Raw genomic sequence first — 21,229 nt, 5'->3', positions numbered from 1 at the left:
AAAGATTGGCAATAGATGTTAGCTCAGGTGCCAATCTTTAAGACAAAAAACCCCAAAACCCAAACACAAAAAACACTACCAACAATGGCGATGAATTAGGAGAGACTCTTAAGACAAAGGGGAAAAATAATTACTAATTTCCAAAATGGACTCCTTTAAGAGGTTAGGTATATTTCTGAGTCTTTCTGGACTTTTTAAAGGTGCAGGGAAAGAAAACCTAAGAAAATAATGATATTGTTGATATATTTATAGCCAAATTCTGTCTTTTAAAAATTATTCCAACGCATTCTTTCCCTTTGAAGATTTGTGACTATGGTTTCTTTCATGGAATAAGATAAATTATATATAAGATTTAATCAAAAAAAAGAAGTGTTATCATGTACAGAAGCTGACATCATGGGTAGTCAAAGAATATGTTTAATAAAAAATAATTAAACTTCCATTTGCTCTATAGAACATCATAGAAAGTAATTTAATAAATTACAAATGACTTTTTAAGACGTTTGCTCAACTACAGAAAGCAAATTCAGACTACACAAAACACAACTGGTAAATATTGCAAATGTCCAAAAGAAAAATTGGACTAAGACTTGAATCATGAAACCTGAAACAAGGGCTATCAATACAAGGCAATAACAGCTATAATTCTTTTAGTAACTACCAACACATACTTGGATATCCTTTCAACTGCAACTTTAGTATTATGTAATTCTACTGATTTTTTTCCTTATAATCCTTAACTTTACACAACCATATTTGCATGTTGTTTTTTAAAAAGGTGATAGCCAGACAACTTTTCCCAAATCAATATTAAATAGAAGTGTCTTGAAACCCAAGAGAATGTTTAAAGTTAATATTAGCCTTAATGCTTTGAAAACTGCAATTGCCTTATTACATAGAAAGAGAATCACTAAGATGTTAACCAAATTCATTTGACTGTAATTAGGAAAATACTTTATCTCATAAATTGGATATAAATTAGATTTCAGTGATAAGATCTAGGGCTTTTTTTCCCTTTTGTTTAAATTGGGGAAAGAAAGGAATAAAGATCATGTGGGTAGAACTAGAAGGAGAGAAGGGAAATATGGATCATGTTGAAATACTCCACCGGCAAACTAAGTTAACTGTGTTTGAAAAACTTTGGCTATCTCATAGGTGTGTTCTAGTTAAACAAAAGTGCAATACTGCAAAGGGGACATACTAAATATGTAATATATAATTTTCATGATGAAGAATTACTACCCACTTCTCCTGGATGGGCATTATAGTGACTATTGCTAAGACATTGCATAAGGGACTATCAATTCAAAGTACTATTTTAGGAAAATACAAAAATCAATATAATCCTAATGGAACTCATAATTTTGTAAGTAAATACATATAACACTGTCTCTCTAATAAGGGGTTAGTTATTTTACATACAGAAACATAATTTACTGGTAAAGGTCTTGGAAAATCCAATATAATTGCTTAATTCATGACAAAACAACAGAGCTTTATCAAAACATACTGAAAATTTTTTCTGTGGGAGAGATGTGGGGTACTTTTTTCCCCTAAATTTATCCCCTCCCAAAATTTACCACTGACTTATTCAAGTACCAGAAAAATGCTAACATTTATCTCTCCTTAGCATGTAAATATTATATCTCCAATTCAGTTCCAATTGTTTTAAATGTTTATGAAGATGAACCTGGACCTCTACCTTGTCAGAATAATAGCAGCTTTAGCAGGAGAAATTGTATCACAAATCGAATAGACAAATTTTACGTGGTAAAGGGTTCTAAGAAACTGATCAGAAGCCTTGGGCTTCCTTTTTCTGGTTTACAGGTATAACTTGTATATTTTTTGAGCTTATTCAAAGTGCATTTTCAAAATGGGCAACTCAGTATATTACACATAAACTGATAACCCAACACTGATTCTGGGCAACATTTAGTCTGCTTACACCTAGAAACTCAAAATGAATTTAGACTATCTGCACATTACTTTACCACTATTATCGGTTAATTTTGGAATATTTGCATGACATAAAACACAAATAGAAATCTACACAAATAAAGCAAACAAACAATTTCTTTTACATGAAGTATGCTGTGTTGAAAGTTCTTTTCAGTGGCATTTCATGAGTCTGCCTTTTCTGAACCCTGGAAATAGACATTACTCATCTGAGACATAATTATTTCTAATAGGAGGCCAAACTTTGAAAAGTTAAAACTAAGTATGTCTAGAGGGTGCCAAAGTCACATGACACAGAATTATTTTATGACTTAATTTTACTGATATCATATTAAGCTCAGCAAAAAAGCAAGTCATATTTCTTGCCAGATTAACATGATATATAGGATGTGTTTAAAAAACCCCTGAAAACAAGTATAGAATTAGAAACGAATGTAAACTTCCTAAACTAACTCAGCTGAGGTAACAGGTAGCCAGTTAAATTGGCTGATTGGGAAACTTATTTCTTCTTTAAAACACACTTGTACCTGAATTGGAAACATCAGCAGTGCATCACAACACTAGAGCATTTTCATGTAATTAAAGCAATGGATGGTGATGTAGATTCTACAGCTTTCATGACATTCATTAGCTGCCCAAATTATTGCTGAGTTTTGATCTGTAAATTATAGGTGTCAAGGAGGCTGTAAAACTATATTCAAATTAAATCAGGAATATGCATAAAGTATTCTGTGTTCACTGCAAATATATTAAATATACAACTCTTATTGAGCATAATTTTCATAAAATTAACCCCCAACAAAATTATAATGCCTTTTGTTGTAATTTTACACCTTTATGTATTTGATAGTACATGAGTTCAGAAACTTATGAATCTTAAGAAATATTACATGCAAAACGTCTCTGAAAGCAGTTTGCACTTCTAAACAAATAACTGAAATGTTCGGTCAGTAAGTTATTGATGCACTCAACACTGGGGTATTTACAATTAATAATTAAAGAAAAAATCCAAAATCAGTTCATAATTTAAGTGCAGTCTGAGAATCAGTCTTCATTACTAGAATCTGAATCCTCGGATGATGGCGACGTGCTATCAGATCCAGACGAAGCATCGGCTTTCTCTGAACCCTCATCTGTGCTGTTTTCATTGAGAGGACTTGGTTCAGTTCCCCCTTTATCTTCCTGATCTCTAATTCTGGAATCTTCTTCCTTTACTTCTACAGACTTAGATGAGTGTAAGTCACTGTTTTTGCTTTTCTGTACATCAAAAGTATTGGACTGGGACAAAGTTGGAATATGAAGATTAAGGCCTGGAGTGAGAAGCATCCCTGGATAAAGTATATTAGATAGTAATAGTGGGTTAAGAGCTAATGGGTTGGCAGCTGCAGCTGTATTTAATGCAGCAGTAGAGGATGTTGAAGGAGAACTTGACACAGAGTTTTCTCCACTATTCTCTGAATTTTGGCTCTCTGTCCTTTCTTTTTTTCCTTCTAGCTCCTTAGAGTCATTTCCCTTTTTTTCTTCTGTTCCAGATTCTGCAGGCTTTGTCAGGAGTCCTCCCATGCCCAACAGATTTGGTAATCCAGTCATTCCTGACAGCAGCATGGGGAACATGGCGGCCACGTTTTTAGCTTCTCCTCCAGAAGAAAGGCCAGCAGACATTCCCATCAGCCCTGCGGTTACTTGCAGTGACTGCAAGTTTTGTAGGTTTTGTTGTAAGGCCTGAAGAGTTGTGAGATCCACACCTGGAAGTAATCCATTGGCTAACAAAGGATTGCCTGAAACACTGGTGGCAGTTGCAGCTACTGCTGCTGCTGCTGCGGCCTTCGCAATTCCACTTTTAGGCCGTCTCCCTCGCCTGCTTACTTCCTCTCTTACAACAGGACCAGTGAGAATACGTTCAAACATACTTTCTGGAAGAAACCCCTGGAAAAAAATTCATTTATAATAGTTATATTAAAATAAAATCAATAGCTATTGGCTTGTGATACAAGTAACCTATCAAAAATAGGAAATTAACATAATCAATTATGAAAGAGATAATCTAATTTCATATTATTTGTAAGTAGTGGCTTGAAACAGCTCTTCCACTTCTCATGTCATCATAGGATAAGAGAGCAGAAAGAGGTCCCTAGCCTTCCTCCATATTGTGAGGCATAAGTTTGTAGAATAGTTCTAGAAAACACAAGGTCCAAAGAAACTTTTTCATGAGGGTTACTTCCATACCCTTAAATGTTTCACATCACCAATTGCTCTGGAAGACTAAAGAAGGGCCCCTCTTCTAATCAGGAAGAACAACAAGGAAAGGACAGAGGAAGTGAGTAAAAGATTAAGATTAAAATAAAGTTTAAAGATTAAAATAAGATGCTTCATATCAATCTTCTGACTATCACTTTGGGCATAAGAGAGAGAGAGCCAAGCTGAAAAAGATACTCAACAGGGGGGAAAAAAATCACTTGGCTCAGAAGAGCAGTAGTACCTGCAGAACTGGAAAGCATCATGTCCAGGACAACAGAGAACAATCTATCCTACTTTCTTGTAATTTTCCCATAATTTTCTGGGGCTCAAAACTCCTAGAAGTTTTAGGAGTTTAGAACCGCTAGACCAGCATTGTCCAATAGAAATATAATGTAAGCCACATAATGCAATTTTAAATTTTTTAGTAGTCATATTAAAAAAGGAAAAATAGAAATAGGTGACACTAATTTTAGTAATAGTGTCTATTTAACATAATATAAACAAAAATATTACCATTTCAATATGTAATCTATAAAAATTGAGACATTTTATATTCTTTTTTCCAAACTAAGTCTTCAAAATCCCAAACCAGTGTTTTACACTTACAACACATCTTAGCTCAGACTCGCCCTCTCAAGTGCTCAACAGCCACATGTGCCCAGTGCTACCGTGTGTGACAGTGCAGCTCTAGATAGTGGTTTAAGACTTTCATGCGACTATTTTTTAATGTTGTTTTGAATTAATCAACTTATTTGTTTTCTTTACAAAAGCATTAGAGTTCACACTGCAGAAAACATGACATCAAAAAAATACAAACAAAAAAAAAATCATCCACAGTTTCACCATTCAGAGATAACCACTGTTTACATTTCAGGATGTGTGCTTCCATTTTCCCCCTGCACATATATACAGATTCTACAATTCTCCTCATTTCCCCGCCTAAAATGAAAAATAGAATCATACTGAACCTAGTTTTATAGTCTCCTTTTTCATTTGGGCACCTGTAGAAATACCTACCACTTATTTAGCATTCACCATGTGGTTAGGCTTCACCATTCCAAGAGCTTAATCATTACTCCATTTAACATAATGTGAACTTTTTCTCCCTTGTTTTTAGATGTTCTTCTAAGATGTAATTTTTAAAATAATTGCGTATTTTCCAGTATATGGACGGAACATTAATATATTCCCAATTTTTTACTATTACACTATGATGAATATCTTTATATATATTTCTTTCCCCACATCTTTGATTATTCTTTGTGGCACTGTTCAAACAGTATCTTAGAGGTTGTAATAACAGATCAGTATATATTGAGTCTGCATTCTAACTTAACAAGCATCTGAGAAATTTGTAACATGCTCTGCAAAATAAAAATTGTAAACTAAAAAACACTGTCACATGTTCACAAAATATTTAGTTAATTCTTAACTTAAAATTTAATCTTAGGGGCTGGCCCAATGGCATAGTGGTTAAGTTCACACGCTCTGCTTCAGTGGCTTGGGGTTTGCAGGTGTGGATCCTGGGCACAGACCTACACAGTGCTCATCCAGCTGTGCTGTGGTGGCATCCCATATACAGAAGAAAATAAAATAGAGGAAGATTGGCATAGATGTTAGCTCAGGGACAATCTTCCTCACCAAAAGAAAAAAATGTATTAATCTAGGATATAATTAAATAAAATTTAACCTAAGATAAGTCTAATTTTTAAAAATTATATACATAAATTTTTTTTTTTCTGGTGAGGAAGGTTGGCCCTGAGCTAACATCAGGGCCAATCTTTTTCTATCTTGTATGTGGGACACCACCAGATGTGCCAATCTTCTTCTATTTTACATGTGGGATGCCAGCAGATGTACCAATCTTCTTCTATTTCGTATGTGGGTTGCTGCTACAGCATGGCTGACAAGTCGTGTAGGTCTGTGCCCAGGATCCGAACCGTGGACCCTGGGTTGCCGAAGTAGAGTGCACTGAACTTAACCACTATGCCATGGGGCCGGCCCCAGATAAATCTAATTTTTAAAATGATGTCTGAGTAAGTATTTATGAAATACTCACAGATTGCTTAACAACATCTCCCCATTCAGGAGCTACCCCATACTCTGAATTTTCTTTCAGGAATCTACATAAATCTTTCAAAGGAGGAGCAAATGCACCTCCAACCTGTAAATGAAAAATGGATTGTTAAGACACTTAAAAACACAATTACGGAGACATTTCTTACTTTTATTCTGTACTGTACAGAGGTTATTGCTTTAAAACACATGTATTCTTTGAACCACTTTTGACGACCTTTTAAGGGTTACCACGACCCATTAGGGCTACTAATATACCATATAAACATGTAGTAATGTAAATTTTAAACGTTTTAAGTAGAGTAACTGAAGCAGTAAAATGAGTATCATTTACTGTGCACTTACTATGCTGGATAAGCAGTATTGCCTCGTTAAGAGTATATCTTTTGGAGTCAGACTTACAAGCTGTGTGAACTTGGGCAAATCAGTAAATCTCTTTGAGCCTCAGTTTTCTGATCTATAAAATGGGGATAACAATAATACCTCCCTCACAGAGTTTTATGAGGATAGAATGAGACAATTCAAGTGTCTAAGCATAGGGTCGGGCACATAATAAATGTTATTATTATTCTTACTATATGCCAACTATTGTGCTAAGAACTTTAAGTATATCATTTATTTTAGTTCTTACTACATTCTTTTGAGATAGCATAATTTCTTTTTTCAAATGAAGGAACTAAGCCTTAGAGAAGTTATATAAATTGCTTAAAGCTAGCTAGTAATGTTAGGGTCAGCTTTCAAACTCAGGTCTCAAAAACCCATGCTCTTATCCATTATGTAAACTGACACCTTAAAAGTATAAAAATATACATATCCTTTGTCTGTGGGGAGTGATATAACCAACTAATTGTAAGTAAATTGGAAAAAATAAACAAAAAAGCCTACATATAACAATGAGGATGAAACTGAAACAAAATAATATTTTGAAATTTGAATGATTTAAATGATTTGGACCTACCGATGTAATGTTCCTTTGGAGTCTAAAGATAACTTCTTGACTAATTCCTTCTTCCACAGCTCTTTGAATGAATACATACTCTATCTTGATGGGATATAGACAGGGTTTAACACGGCCAGTTATAATAACCTATAAGTATTCCTATCTAGTATTTCCTATAGTCTTTACTTAGTCTCTGTAGTTTCTGTTGCCTTCTCCTTTTTATTATCCCCTTCATTAAGCTCCAACTTAAACTGGAGGCCCTATGGGTGGTTTATGGGGATTCAGCAGGTAGGTTATTTTCCTTAGTAACTCATGAATCCTTAAGCCTGTACTCTAGAGACTCAGGACAATAAAGAACTTTACAAAATAAGGGAAACGAATAGGCCACTTATCAGGTTACAACAATTAAAAATAAAATTTGGAGTCTTTAATATTAAGTTAAAATACGAAATTGTTCCATTTCCTTAAAACTGGCTAAGATAAATTTATTCATATCCAGTAATGATAATTTTTATTACAAGATGAAGTGCAAGATTTGTAACACAATCTACACAAACATAACATTAGGTAAAATGCTACTAATGTGTTGTCACCTTCTTTCCCTAATACATGACATCACTTCAAAGTACTAACAAAAGTTGAATAAGCTATCTCTACAAAATAGCGAACAAAATTAGTAAGTTGGTGCAGACAACATTAAACTGTTATTTAAAAAATAGTTTTCTTCCAATTCCAATATTTATTCTGAGAAATTCAAATGATTTTATGTATTTTTATACTAGTAGTGAGGTTATTTAACAGAGAGCAAAACAGAACTAGGGAATTAACATGACCTATGTAAGGTAATTTAATTTGTGAGTAAAGGAACTCGAGAAATTTGCTGTTCTTACACTGGGGCCATTTTCTCCTTTCTTATTTATTTTGTTGCTTGCTCATCAGAATAAAAAATAAAGTAAAAATATCAAAGCTATAAACTTACAAATGGGTGCCACAAATGTTCTATCATTTACTTTATGAAGCGAAAGAGACATACACCAATCCAAACATAAAACAGAAACAATCTGGGGAAACAAATGTTGAGCCACACTTTGTTCAAAAATAGACTTTGGAAAATCCTTCTCTTACCATTCATTAATCAACAACACAAGAAGATAAGCACGGGGTACCATTGTTTATAAGGTACCTTTGTTTAAGACATTTTTTTTTCCATCTATCAGAAAATTATGTAATATGTCGATTTTGATAGAACAAGACACTTAATGGCAACCTGATGGAAAATTATGGTGATAAACATATAGTCAATGACGGCTCTGATGAGAATGGTGTCGCCTTTCATCAGGGTTTCTCAACCTTTGCACTACAGAGATTTTGGATTGGTGTTGTAGGGGCTGTCCTATATACTGTAGCAGGTTTAGCAGCATCCCTACCCTCCACCCACTACATGCCAATAACATCCTTCCCCTGCCTGCCACCTCTCCAACACCCACCTCCCTACTCTTGAATTGTGGCTACCAAAAGTAGCTCCAGACCATTGTCAAATGTCCCCTGAAGGACAAAACTGCCCGCTGTTGAGAACCACTGCCTTAAATGTAGTGCCCTTGTGTAGTGCCATTGCTTAGGCACAGATATGTAAAGTGACTTGCTTATTTCATTCAGCAGTTTAGCCAAAGATGTGGGATTTGAAATCAGACTGTGTAAAATTATAGTCCATGTCTTTTCCCAGAAGTCTACTAGGTTTAACCCATTTGCAGGTCTATGAGGAAATACTAATGAAATAGTGTTCTACAGAGATCTTAAATATTGAATCAATACAAAAGATTAACAACAAATATATAAATACCTTTCTGGCATTTCTTCTGTTAATCAGCTGAACACGTTCTTCTCCAGTGAGACTATTAATATCTAGTTTATTGGGGTTTCTGCAACGATGCCTTTTTTGTTTGGGCTTCCCCTCATGGAGCTGCATTCTCTAAAATGTATAGACAAAGAAATAGCTTTAAAATCTTTACCTATGCAAACAGTACAAATAAGCTGATCCAAGCAATTACAGCCTATAATATTGAAGAGACATCTTTCATATATCATATAGAATATCTTATATCTTCAATATATGATATTGAATAATTTACCCTTTAGTTATGCTTTAAAAATATTTAAGCTTTAAATATTTTTATATTTAATATAATAAAGGGCCGGCCTGGTGGTGCAGTGGTTAAGTGCGCACGTTCTGCTTCAGCGGCCTGGGGTTCGCCGGTTGGGATCCCAGGTGTGGACACGGCACTGCTTGGCACGCCATGCTGTGGCAGGCGTCCCACATATAAAGTAGAGGAAGATGGGCACGGATGTTAGCTCAGGGCCAGTCTTCCTCAGCGAAAAGAGGAGGATTGGCAGCAGTTAGCCCAGGGCTAATCTTCCTCAAAAAACAAACCTAAATAAGACTTTAAAAAGTATTGCATGAATCTTTTCCTCAAATTACATATTTAAATAATTATTCAAGGCTACCATAATAATCAAAGTTATCATTCTGCTTGAAAGTAGGCTCCCAAAATGAGGAGGACATTGCAGTTCTTTCCTTAAAAATCCTTGAAGACCACTGTATTCCTACAGTGTCACTTGAGGAGTTACCAATAACGCTGGAGCAGTTCCTTTAAATTGAACGGTTCTTTACTTTTTCTCCTAACACATTTCAGCACCAGATTTTCTCTGTGCTCTGACATGATTTATATCTGTGCTAGTTAGTGGCTTTCATTTCTCTTTATCTCACTGACAGACTTTCTTATCTCTTCTCATGTAATCCTCACAATACTCAAAGATATTACTCTTATTTTACAAATGGGAATCAAGGCTCAGAGAGGTTATCTTCCTCAAGGTCATGGCAGCTAGCAAGTGGCCATATCTGGCAAAGAAACTCTTTCCATCAAACCATGCTGCTTACCTCTACACAAACGTTAACCAAGCAGGGCTTGATGTTTGTAGCTATTTCCAACCAATCAGAACGTTACAAGAGACTAATGCTCACACTCTTCAGCATGGCGTACCAGTCCCATCACAGCCTGGACCTAATTCGCCTCTTCTAGCCAGTTACTATTACCCCACTCATTCCCTCACATACTCTGTAATATCAGACCAGTCACTGTTTCATGAAGATGCCTTACAATCCTATCCTCTTTTAACTGTCTTCATAATTGTTCTATGCCAAAACATTGTAAATGCCTTAAATATCCTCCTCTTGTGTTAATCTGGTCAAATGCCTATTCAATCTTTCATCATCCAACAGACATATGTCAGCTCTATTTTCTTTCTCTTTTCCCCAGATACTTTACTCTGCCCAGGTAATTATTTTTTTATCTGTTTCCATGGCATTTTATGCATACCTCTGTTATAGTATACATACCATGTTATGATTATTTAGTTATAGAAATACCATAATAGAGTGTGAGATACAAAAAATCATTAATGTAAAGCATCCTTGGGAAATCAAACTAATTATTATTTCATATTCTTTACTGCAATAAATGCTGCTTTCAAAGATGTCTTAAAATCTTAATAAAGTTATATAAAACATTTTGATAAAAGGTTTATTTGGGGGCTGCCCCAGTGGCGCAGCAGTTAAGCGTGCACATTCTGCTACAGCGGCCTGGGGTTTGCTGGTTTGGATACTGGGCGCGGATCTACCCAACACTTGTTGAGCCATGCTGTGGCAGGCATCCCACATACAAAGTAGAGGAAGATGGGCACAGATGTTAGCTCAGGGCCAGTCTTCCTCAGCAAAAAGAGGATGATTGGCAGCAGATGTTAGCTCAGGGCTAATCTTCCTCAAAAAAAAAAGAAAAAAGAAAAAATTAAAAAAATTGCAGTGAAAATGAAGAATAGCTCTAAGTAAAAAGAAATTAATAAAGATTCCTTTGCAGTTATAAGAGAAAAGTATGAAAATCATTCAGAGACTAGATTATAAGGGCCACGAGGGCAAGAACTTTATATTATTTGCTGTTTTATCCTCTATTCCTCAAAATAGTAACTAGCACACAATGGTTAAATAAAAATTTATTGACTGAATAAACAAATGCTATTTTCTAACATGTTAAGAAGTTATAGGGTTAAACCAACGATTTTCATTCTTTTTAGAAATGAAATGTTCATTCGATGATTGCCCATCATATTTATTAGATTTAATCAAAGGGAATGAAATAAAAGTTTATCTGAGAATTTGTGGCATTCTGTGAGAAAACTAGGGATATGAAAAGCATTCAAGAGTCAAGGTTCAGGCTCTCAAGTTATCTCCTGGTGACAATAATAGCAATGTAAAATACTGAACTGAATATGTGTTACAGATACAAATATATAAAAATATATTTACAGATACAGTCTCATTCTAGGGATTGGAGCTTTTTTGGTTCCTTTTCAGGAAAAAATAACACGGTAATTAATTTTTTCTGTTAAAAAAGTAACAATCATTTTACCTTTATAAAGCACTTTTTAGTCTTCAAAAGATTTTAATTTTTTAATCACTGACTCAATAAATATTTACAGGGAGCTAGATACTAGTCTATGTATCAGGAATTATGTGCTAAGTCCTGGGGATAGAAAGGTGAATAGGATCTAGTCCTTAAAAAGCTCACGGAGTAGCGGGCATCTTCATTTAATTATCCATTTAATCTTCATAATGGAGACAGACAGAACAGGTCTGCTAAATTCACTGTATAGTGGATATGCCTTTACTTTTTTACCTTATAAACTACACAGAAATGTCAAGGGAGACTGACACAAAATTTGGTACATTAGCATCTGATAGTAAAGAATTATTAGCAAAATGAAACAGATTTCTATGAGAGAGAAAGCCATATACCCATAAGACAGTGATTAGATAGCATTTCATGGGGCTGGCCCTGTGGCCGAGTGGTTGGGTTCATGCACTCCGATTCAGCGGCCTGGGGTTTCGCTGGTTCGGATCCTGTGCGCACACCTAGCACTGCTCATCAGGCCATGCCTCTGAGGCGGCATCCCACATAGCGGAACTAAAAGGACCTACAACTAGAACACACAACTAGGTACTGGAGGGACTTTGAGGAGAAGAAGGAAAAATATTTCAGAGGATAAGGAAAATGCAAAGGAAATACAGCAACTCTCATCTTTGATTAACGTAAAATTGTGCCTCTGGAGAGACAGAGAAGCTGTATTCTTGTAAGGTGAAGAAGATCTTAAGATAGTAGTTTGGACACTGAATTTAAGACATTAGTTGCGTGGCCTTGGGCTATTTACTTAAAATTTCAGCTTTTCAATTTCTTTATCTATAAAATAGTTATAACAATGCCACTCTGATAAAGTTGTGTTAAATGAGATAATGCATGTTAAGTGTTAAGTATAATGCCAGGCACACAGCTAAGTCTCAATAAACATTTACTATGATCATTATTATTATTTTAAAATAAACTCCCTGAGAGAAATGATTGGAAGTTTTATACCTTTACAACCTTCTTTGGGTCTAACATAGTACTCTGTATATTGGAGATTATTTTTACTATTAAACACTTGTTGAATGCAGAATGGAAAAATGGAAAATAACACTGTATTCCAACACGGAAAAGACAGTAAATATTTTTTTCTGTCAACTTTCCTAAATCTTGGGCAGAACACATATTTAACAGAAGTGGGTGAGAATTTATATTTCATCATTATAGGTTTGATGAATCATAGAAATCAAATATACCAAGATTTGTAATGTATCACCTACAGGAATAAAAGCTCCTAAATCTTCCACATAACCTGGATGCTCCTTAAGCCATTTCTCCAAATCCTTTCTCTTCGGTGCATCATCGCCTGCAAGTCTGGTCCCATCTTTAAGATTAATAACTGGAACTGGACTTTCTGTATCAGGAATTCCTTGAGGTTGAGTATAGGACAGTGCTGGATTCATCCCTGTAGAAATCTGTGAGGTGGTTAAGCCTAAGGTAACCTGTAGAAAAACACCAAATAAAATTTTTATTTCCACGCTTTATCGTTCTAATTTTGGTCCAATAAAGCAATTCTTTTTGAAAAGGAAAAAAAGAGTTGTTTAAAATTCTGCTAAATCTTTCAGATTTACAATGCTCATGAATCTTGGGCAGTGCTGGATTCTACTGAGATACAATCTAAAACTATGTAATGTGTTTCTAACTTCCTAATTATTATTACTCTACAAAACATTCACAAAACAGCAATATGCATATTCACGAGGATTGAATTTTGGACTCAAGGATCAGTGGTTTTTAAGTATTGTTTTACTTACATGATTAGGTGGTTTATTTCTGTTAAAAAAGAGGATGTCAACACCTTCTACATTCTTCCTCCTTCCCCGCCTTTTTTTGACTATAGGCTGGTTGTCTAATATAACTCCATTGGCACCAAGAGTTGAATGAATGGAAGTACCTAATCAAATTGAAAATGCAAAATAGTGATAAAAATCTAGTTCTTAAATTAAAAGTAATCACTTTTCTAAATATACAGAAGTGTTAGTTCTTATTTTACATATCCTAAATCAAGCAATTCTTGGAATAAAAACACCACCCCCATTCTCATTTAAAAACTGAGAGGGGGCCAGCCCAGTGGTGTAGTGGTTAAGTTCATGGGCTCTGCTTCGGCAGCCTGGGGTTTGTAGGGTCTGATCCTGGCTGCAGACCTAGGCGCAGCTCAGCAAGCCATGCTGGGGTGGCACTCCACACAGAAGAACTAGAAGGATGTACAACTAGGATATACAACTATGTCCATGGGCTTTGGGGAGAAAAAAAGGAGGAAGATTGGCAACAGATGTTAGCTCAGGGCCAATCTTCCTCACTAAACAGCATACCTTATTTTCTTTTCAAAGATTTTATTTTTTCCTTTTTTTTCCCCCAAAGCTCCCAGGTACATAGTTGTACATTCTTCGTTGTGGGTCCTTCTAGTTGTGGCATGTGGGACGCGGCCTCAGTGTGGTTTGATGAGCAGTGCCATGTCCGCGCCCAGGATTCGAACCAACGAAACACTGGGCTGCCTGCAGCAGAGTGCGCAAACTTAACCACTCGGCCACGGGGCCAGCCCCTGCCCATTTCAACTTTTGACTTGTCTCCTCAAATATCTTCCCCTGATACTCACACATCTCTTCCTTCTCCTTTTAGAGGAAGAAGTATGCCTTCCTCATGTATAAGACAAACCTTTCCCTTTTCTTCGGATCCATTAATTCCTACTTTTTCTAAAAGCTTGTTTTATCAATTATCTTTGCTTTCCTGGGCCAAAATATCTTATTCTACAGTAGACTCTTCTCCTCAACTTAAAAACATGGCCTGACTCAATCAAACGAAAAATAAACTTCTTTAGCCTTTTATAACTTTCAAAACTTTTGAAAGGTTGGTCTCTATTGTGCTCCTCTTTTTCACAACCAACTCACCCCTCAACTTCCCAACTCAATTATCAATGTCAATTAAGGTATTTTATTTAGGATCACCATTAACCTTTTAGTTGCCAAATTAAACTGATCTTTCTCATTCCTCCCTTCAGTAGGCACTCAATAAAAATATTTGTAAGAGGTCTGAATGAAGCATTTGCATGCATTCAGTCATTTTTCCCAATAGCTAAGTACAAGGTACTACAATGGTGCAAAGAGAAGACACAGTTCCTGTCCTCAAAGAGAACATAATCTAGAACCCTCCTAGTAAAAGAAAATATCATTAAGAACGAGATGTTTGCTTAAAATAGTTCACAGCTTGTAGTGAGAAATGCATTTTCAATCATTCAAGGAAAACTTTTTGAGCAAGTCCTGTGTACCCCTGAATAAGGAGCTGTCCTTTGGCTAGCGGTAACCTTATGGAGGTCACTTACCTTTGTCACACCTCAGTTTCAAAGAGATACCTTAATTCATATGGTAAGGAATAACTAATTACAATAGTTAAGATCATTTTTGCATATGAAAGCAACAAGGAATGTGACAAACATTATTAAAAAAAGAAAAGCTTTCATTACTCACGTAGTGAATTTCATTATAATCACATTAACAAAAATTATGAATATGATTGAAAATTCTTTCACCATATAGTACATTTTAGCTGTAATAATAAAAAAAAACTTTCCTAAAGTACCACTTTTAAAAGTACCATGCTACTTTATAAGAATGCCTCATGGCTTCCCATTCTAATATGAATGAAATGCTTCACATCAACCCCCATTTCTGCATGGCCACCAAGCCCCAATCCTCGACACAGCTCAGTTTTTTATATTGTCTATCATCTAGATTCCCCTCTCCTAAGCAGGCTCTGATCTTATACAATTATCTCGACGGTAAGAATTTACACACTAGCTAGGTCAGCCTTATCCCCAAACCATACTATTTTCCTGACATCAAGTCTCTGGATCATGCTGTTCCCTGCCCTTCTTCCACTTCTCCCATCACTGTCATTTTCCAGAACGACTATTATTGCATCTTCTTCTTATAAATCCTGTTCAATTTTGCCTCTTCCACAGGACTTGCCTAAGTTTCTAGACAGCAGTGACTTCCCTCTTCTCTAGTATTTATTAACTATAATGTTCTGGTTAGCAAAACATATCATCTTGTTTTTTAATGTACTGTCTAATATTTTAATGTGTAGGTCTAGTCTATGAAGCAACTGAAAGGCAGAGAGAGCGTCTTGCGTTTCTTTTACTTTCCCTTTACTGTTATTCCAGTGCTATATAAAAAAGAAGTACTTAATGTAGTTATTTAGGAAAAACATCATTTGCACACACTCATGTGTCCATTTATAAAGATATCTTATTTGGCCATTCATTTGGTATATTCCACCTTGACTTCTGTTTTAAAAAGCGCCAGTTACCTTGACTTATTTCTGAGTGATTTTTATAAATACCACTGATTTAAGTTAGAATCCAAAATGGAAAATTTAACCTATTCTATTCTATAAAGTCTGTGTTGTCTTTACCTGTAAAGACAATATTGCAACTGTAACAACATTGCAAGTGTAACAACATTAAAAATAGTTTCTTTCTATTGAATGCCTATTTATGGTGCCATACACTGGACTACGTTTTATAAATGTTTTCTTAAATCATCAAAAACAAAATGAAACAAAAACACAGGGGTATTACTAAGTGCATTTTACGAATGAGATCAGAAATGTTAAGTCATGGGCCCAATGTCACAACAGCTGGTAAATGCCAGCATTCAACCCCAGGCTGTTTGGCTCTACCATCATTTGTTCACTATTCCAGGTAGTTTCTGGAATGGGCTCATTAGTTTTGTCTTCTTGTTATAATTTATGCCATTTTACTATCCTTCATTAATTAAATTACATTATATTCTGTATCTTTACTTGAAGCTATCAGATAAAATTCAGGGGGTATCCACATAAACATAAAAAGGGCCTAGGCTTTGGAATATTAAGAATTATAGTAATAGCATTTGTTGAGCATATAACTCTAAAACCTGTGAGTACCAAATTTTAACATCTGTTTAGCATCTAATTATGTGCCAAGCTCCATATTAGCCACTTTACATATCCTATTTAATCCACTCAACATGCTACGTCTCTCCTCCTCCATAACCTCATTTCACAAACAAGAAAAGTGGCTCAAAAATGTTAACTGATTTCCTAAGAGTCATGTAGGAAGACAGATCTAGATTTCACATTTGCAATTATTAAGATGGATGAGATACAATGCTTAGATAATAACTGCATCTAGTTTTAATGTTTGAGACTTTTTGATATTTTGTACAGCTGGAAATTAGTGTTACAATTACTATAGATACTATTAAAAACAGTATTCTTTACCAAAGAATTGCTCAAAGGCAAAGGTTGTACTACCTTTAGCTGCAAGAGTTGTCCAGATAGTAGAAGAATCAATCCCATTTTATAGTGAGGTTATCAGGGCACGAGCAGTGGTATTATTAAACTCTACTTAGGCTGGGCAAAAAAGCCCACAGCTTATCTTTCCCCATCTGTTCCCATTTCCTCGTGAGAAAAAGAGCCCCTTGATAACAACACCGTCATTGTAAAGCACAATTTGGGGGACTTATACTTCAGTAATAGTAACAGAAGTATGGCTGATTCATATTTTAACTGAAATTCATACATGTCTGAAAATCCAATAATTGGAGAATTACACTGAATGGTTAACGAATCCATGAGACCAAAGTGAAGCTAATAACTCTCATCAACTTATAATTTAATTATAATTTATAATTAAAAAGTGGTAATAGCAGCAATTGAAAATAGCAGTCAATTTAACACTTAAAATAAAGCATCATTTTCCCAAATTATAGAAATTCCACACAAAGTGCACATACACACATGTGCGCAGTAGGAGTTTTGAAACGTTTCCAAGTATTGCATGGCAACTAGATTTCGTAGAATACTGAATAGAGTCCTTAGCCTTATGCAAAGGGAAGGTATAAAGGAAATTCAATCATTCATCTGCCATATTTGAAAACCTGCATTTTTTAAGATTAGTATGCTGTGGTCCACACATTGAGACTGTTGATCTTGAGTAAAATTCTCAATTCTTGACACCATATTTAAGAGGGACACAGACAAATTAAAGTAGAACTAGACCAAGATAAACAAAGCACGTTAACACATGGCACCAATTCGGTATTTAATAAACACTTGTTGATCCAAATTGTCAAAAGGTTAGAAGAAATACAGATAATCTCAAGGGGAGATATAATCATTGCTTTTACAATGTTAAGATTATCATGTAGACAGGAATAGGTTAATTCTGTGATGACTTTAAATATAGAACTTCAATCACTGAGAAGAGCCAATTGCAGGGAAAATTTGCTTCCAAATAAGAAGGAATTTTGTGATAATTAGAGCCACTGAATAATAAAAAGGTTTGTTTAAGGTAGTAACAATCTTGTTCCTACAAAGTATTCCATTACAATGAAAGACTATCTTTCCGAGATTAGTCATAAACAATTCCTATATCCTACAGACGCCTGGACTATGCAATCTCTAAAGTCTTTCTAAAACTTCTCATTTTAACTTCCTCTACCAATCACCATTAATTTGTGACTTAGGTGTTTGTCTTTAAATTCACAGTATGCTTTCATATTGAAATGCTGTTTCAACTTTTGTCTGTATAAAGTTACTTGAGAAAATGAGATTTCTACCCAAATATTCAAGCCCCTCAAACTAAATTATCCTCTACGCTTTAAAATGTCATATTAAAAATTAAGTATTTATTTATATTTAAAATTATACTGATTACTTTACAGACTTAAGAGAGGTCCCAACACTTAAGAATAAATGAATTTTTATTTATTTACAAGAGTAAATAAAACAATTTGGAAATGACAGGGAATATTTCATGGTAAGGCAATTACTATTAGCATATTCACCTGATACTGGCAGAGATTTTGGAAAGCTGGCGAGGCTGGTCTCGGATGCGCTCTGAAGCTCCCGGAGCCTCGTGAGGTACTGCTGCTGCCCCGGAGCACCGTCTTCACTGTCGAATGGTCTTTTCTGAGCAGCTCCTTGCTTCTGAAACGTCAACTTCAAACCACCTTCCTGTTCAACAAACACCATTATTAAGAAGGAAACAATTAAAAAAATCTCACCGCATGATACCAAGAGAAATTTTTTACTTAGAAAAACTGAATTAAAAACCCTGAAACATTAATCAGTTTCTCTTCTTGTTCATAAATCAATTGAAGAAAACATGTAACTGATTTCTATAATGAATATTAAAATTTCTATCTTAAATGAAAAAAAATCCAGGTACTATACACTTTTCTGAGCAAAACAAAGTTTTCCATGTGACTAGTACATTATAACACTTTCAGCTTCAGACATACGTCTCTACGTACATTATTCGTGCGACATTTTACAGGATATTACCCATGTTGTAGATACCAAGTAATCAATTTAGCTTCAAAAATCATACTGAAAAATGAAATGTTACTGATAATAGCGCATGTTAAATGTTTAAAACAGAAAGTGCAGTGACATACGATTTAAATATTATATAAAAGAACCAAAACAATTAGAAATTGTCAGACTGTTTATGAAAGCATCTTGATCAGCAGAAGGACTATTTTCAGAAGTATAGGTAGAGAAACACATTTAATGATGATCCCTCTAGTAGAATATTCAAGTTTAATAACCTAGATATCAAAAAGAAAACAATCCAAATACCAGAAAACAAGTATGTGAAGGAAGTAAGAGTAAGAGCAGGCAGCCATTTGCAGGAAAAGCATGCTGCACACCGCAATCGCAATCAGGTCCTAGGGCAATAAAAATAAACATACGTCTTTGATTTTCACTGTAAACTCCTTTTCTCGTACATGCTTCTTCACCTTTGACATCTGTGTCGACTGATCATGTTCTTCTTTAACACCGGCACCTGGAGGAGTGGGTACACTGGGCTCGCTATATTCTGTAGCTGCACCAGGGCTGTCCAGCAGTTTTGTGGTATAGAAAGAAGCCACTGTGTTGGCATCATAACTTCTTCTAACTGAAGGCCACTTCCCTTTCAGAACCGTTTGACAAATACTGTCCAACCGGTTGATCATCACACGATCCTGGAAAAGAATACGATGTCAAAGGACAACTTTATTAATTAGAGCTCTGGAGATCAAATGGCTCAGAGCCTTGATGGATTTAACCTGGTACAACATACGTGTGACTGGGATGCATTCATATTCTCACACAGATATTACAATTCTGTAAGAAGTTATTCCAGTATAAATTCCATTGGTAAAGTTAAAAAGTATTATAAAGATATTTTCCTATTCCTTTGTTTTTATACTTAGTATAGTGGTACAGGTTCCTTGTAAAAAATTCAAACAACTCAGAAGTGTATAAAAGAGTAGAGAGTTCTCCACTCCTCCATTTCCCAACCTCACTCCTAAAGGTAAGTACTCTTGTACTAGTCTAGTCACGCACTGGAAGAATTCTATTAATCCAATCTGAACTTCTACCACTGAATGTACATGTACTTAAGTGAACTTTTTTCCTAGGTCACAATTGATTATGGTAAATTTCTGCAAGGAGACACAGTTGAAAGCACTTATTTCATAAAAAGTACTTGAATATTATCTTGTCTGTGAATGCAAGCATTCATTATCTTTTATTCTGAACATTCTAAGGTTATGTTGGGAAACATATACATTTAATTTTTATATTTAATAATTTACTTGACAGTAATAATGGATACTTTTAATGCTAACAACCAAAATATCATCCTACATTTTATAGTGACCTATTTTTCTACATAACAAGAATATCTATCATTAAAGCAATATAGAAAAATACCCACAAAATGATCTATTCCAGCAATAAATTATTCATTTACCTTTGGCCAATAAGAAGCTGCCAACATGTATCCACCTTGTAAGATATAAGCAGACTCTGGTGTCCCATTGTTCATCTGGAAACTATCCTGGGTCTCATCCTGGGTAGTGCTCAGTGATGCAACACTTTCTTCATCATAGGCTTTCCTGTGAGGGGTACCTTCTCCTAAAAACAATTATCACTGTATAAAAAAGACTACATAAAACAATTTACATACACTTTTCAAATCTCATACAATTATTCAGATATATTTGAAAATGCAAAAGAAGTAAAAACAAATGGTAAAAAAGGGAAAAAATTTACCTAGACTACAACAAGGTACTCATTATTTTTAAAATTAGCATAAAAGCAAAATAAATGGCATCAAGGAGTTTGAGAACAAAGGGTTAACAAAACGTCCCTTTCTCCATGAAAATTTGACCCTTAGTTCACGCTGTTTCCCTGGAAACAGATAAACTGATTGATAGACTGCATCTGGACTGGGAGGACCATAAATACCTGTTGGGGATACTGTAATTCTCTCAGGGGACCCTCATCTCTGCTCAGAGATGTCCATTGTGGCAACCCTGAAATTATGCCTAAGGAGCTGTTACAGGACATTCTGGCTCTGTGGGGTATGAGGCTCTTTCAGCTAGAGTGGCTCCTGCACCCACTTGATACTCATTTCCTTGCACGTGAACTGCTGGACTGCTGCAAGGACACCTGCAGAAGAGGACTATTTAGTACT

At 35.2% G+C, this 21,229-nt stretch overlaps 1 protein-coding gene across 11 annotated transcripts in view; it reads right to left on the bottom strand.

Annotated features, from left to right (window-relative positions):
* Positions 1 to 399: 399 nt before the first annotated feature.
* The window catches only part of CHD9 (chromodomain helicase DNA binding protein 9), a 228,453-nt gene continuing 207,623 nt past the window's right edge, over positions 400 to 21,229 (bottom strand). For 9 of the 11 annotated variants that reach the window (XM_046684201.1, XM_046684200.1, XM_046684199.1 and 6 more), the window contains 8 exons: positions 20,504 to 20,667; positions 19,458 to 19,730; positions 18,549 to 18,717; positions 13,476 to 13,615; positions 12,942 to 13,163; positions 9,051 to 9,179; positions 6,254 to 6,358; positions 400 to 3,882 (listed from right to left, as the gene is read on the bottom strand). In XM_046684201.1, coding sequence (XP_046540157.1) covers positions 3,001 to 3,882; positions 6,254 to 6,358; positions 9,051 to 9,179; positions 12,942 to 13,163; positions 13,476 to 13,615; positions 18,549 to 18,717; positions 19,458 to 19,730; positions 20,504 to 20,667 — 2,084 coding nt within the window. In that variant the 3' untranslated portion in view covers positions 400 to 3,000. The remainder of the gene's footprint in view (positions 3,883 to 6,253; positions 6,359 to 9,050; positions 9,180 to 12,941; positions 13,164 to 13,475; positions 13,616 to 18,548; positions 18,718 to 19,457; positions 19,731 to 20,503; positions 20,668 to 21,229) is intronic. The other 2 variants (XM_046684202.1, XM_046684205.1) reach the window with 1 other exon arrangement.

Source organism: Equus quagga, chromosome 13 (genome assembly GCF_021613505.1).
Source record: "Equus quagga isolate Etosha38 chromosome 13, UCLA_HA_Equagga_1.0, whole genome shotgun sequence".
Lineage (NCBI taxonomy): Eukaryota > Metazoa > Chordata > Mammalia > Perissodactyla > Equidae > Equus > Equus quagga.
Note: the sequence above shows the minus strand (reverse complement) of the source record. Positions and strands in the feature narration are given on the sequence as shown.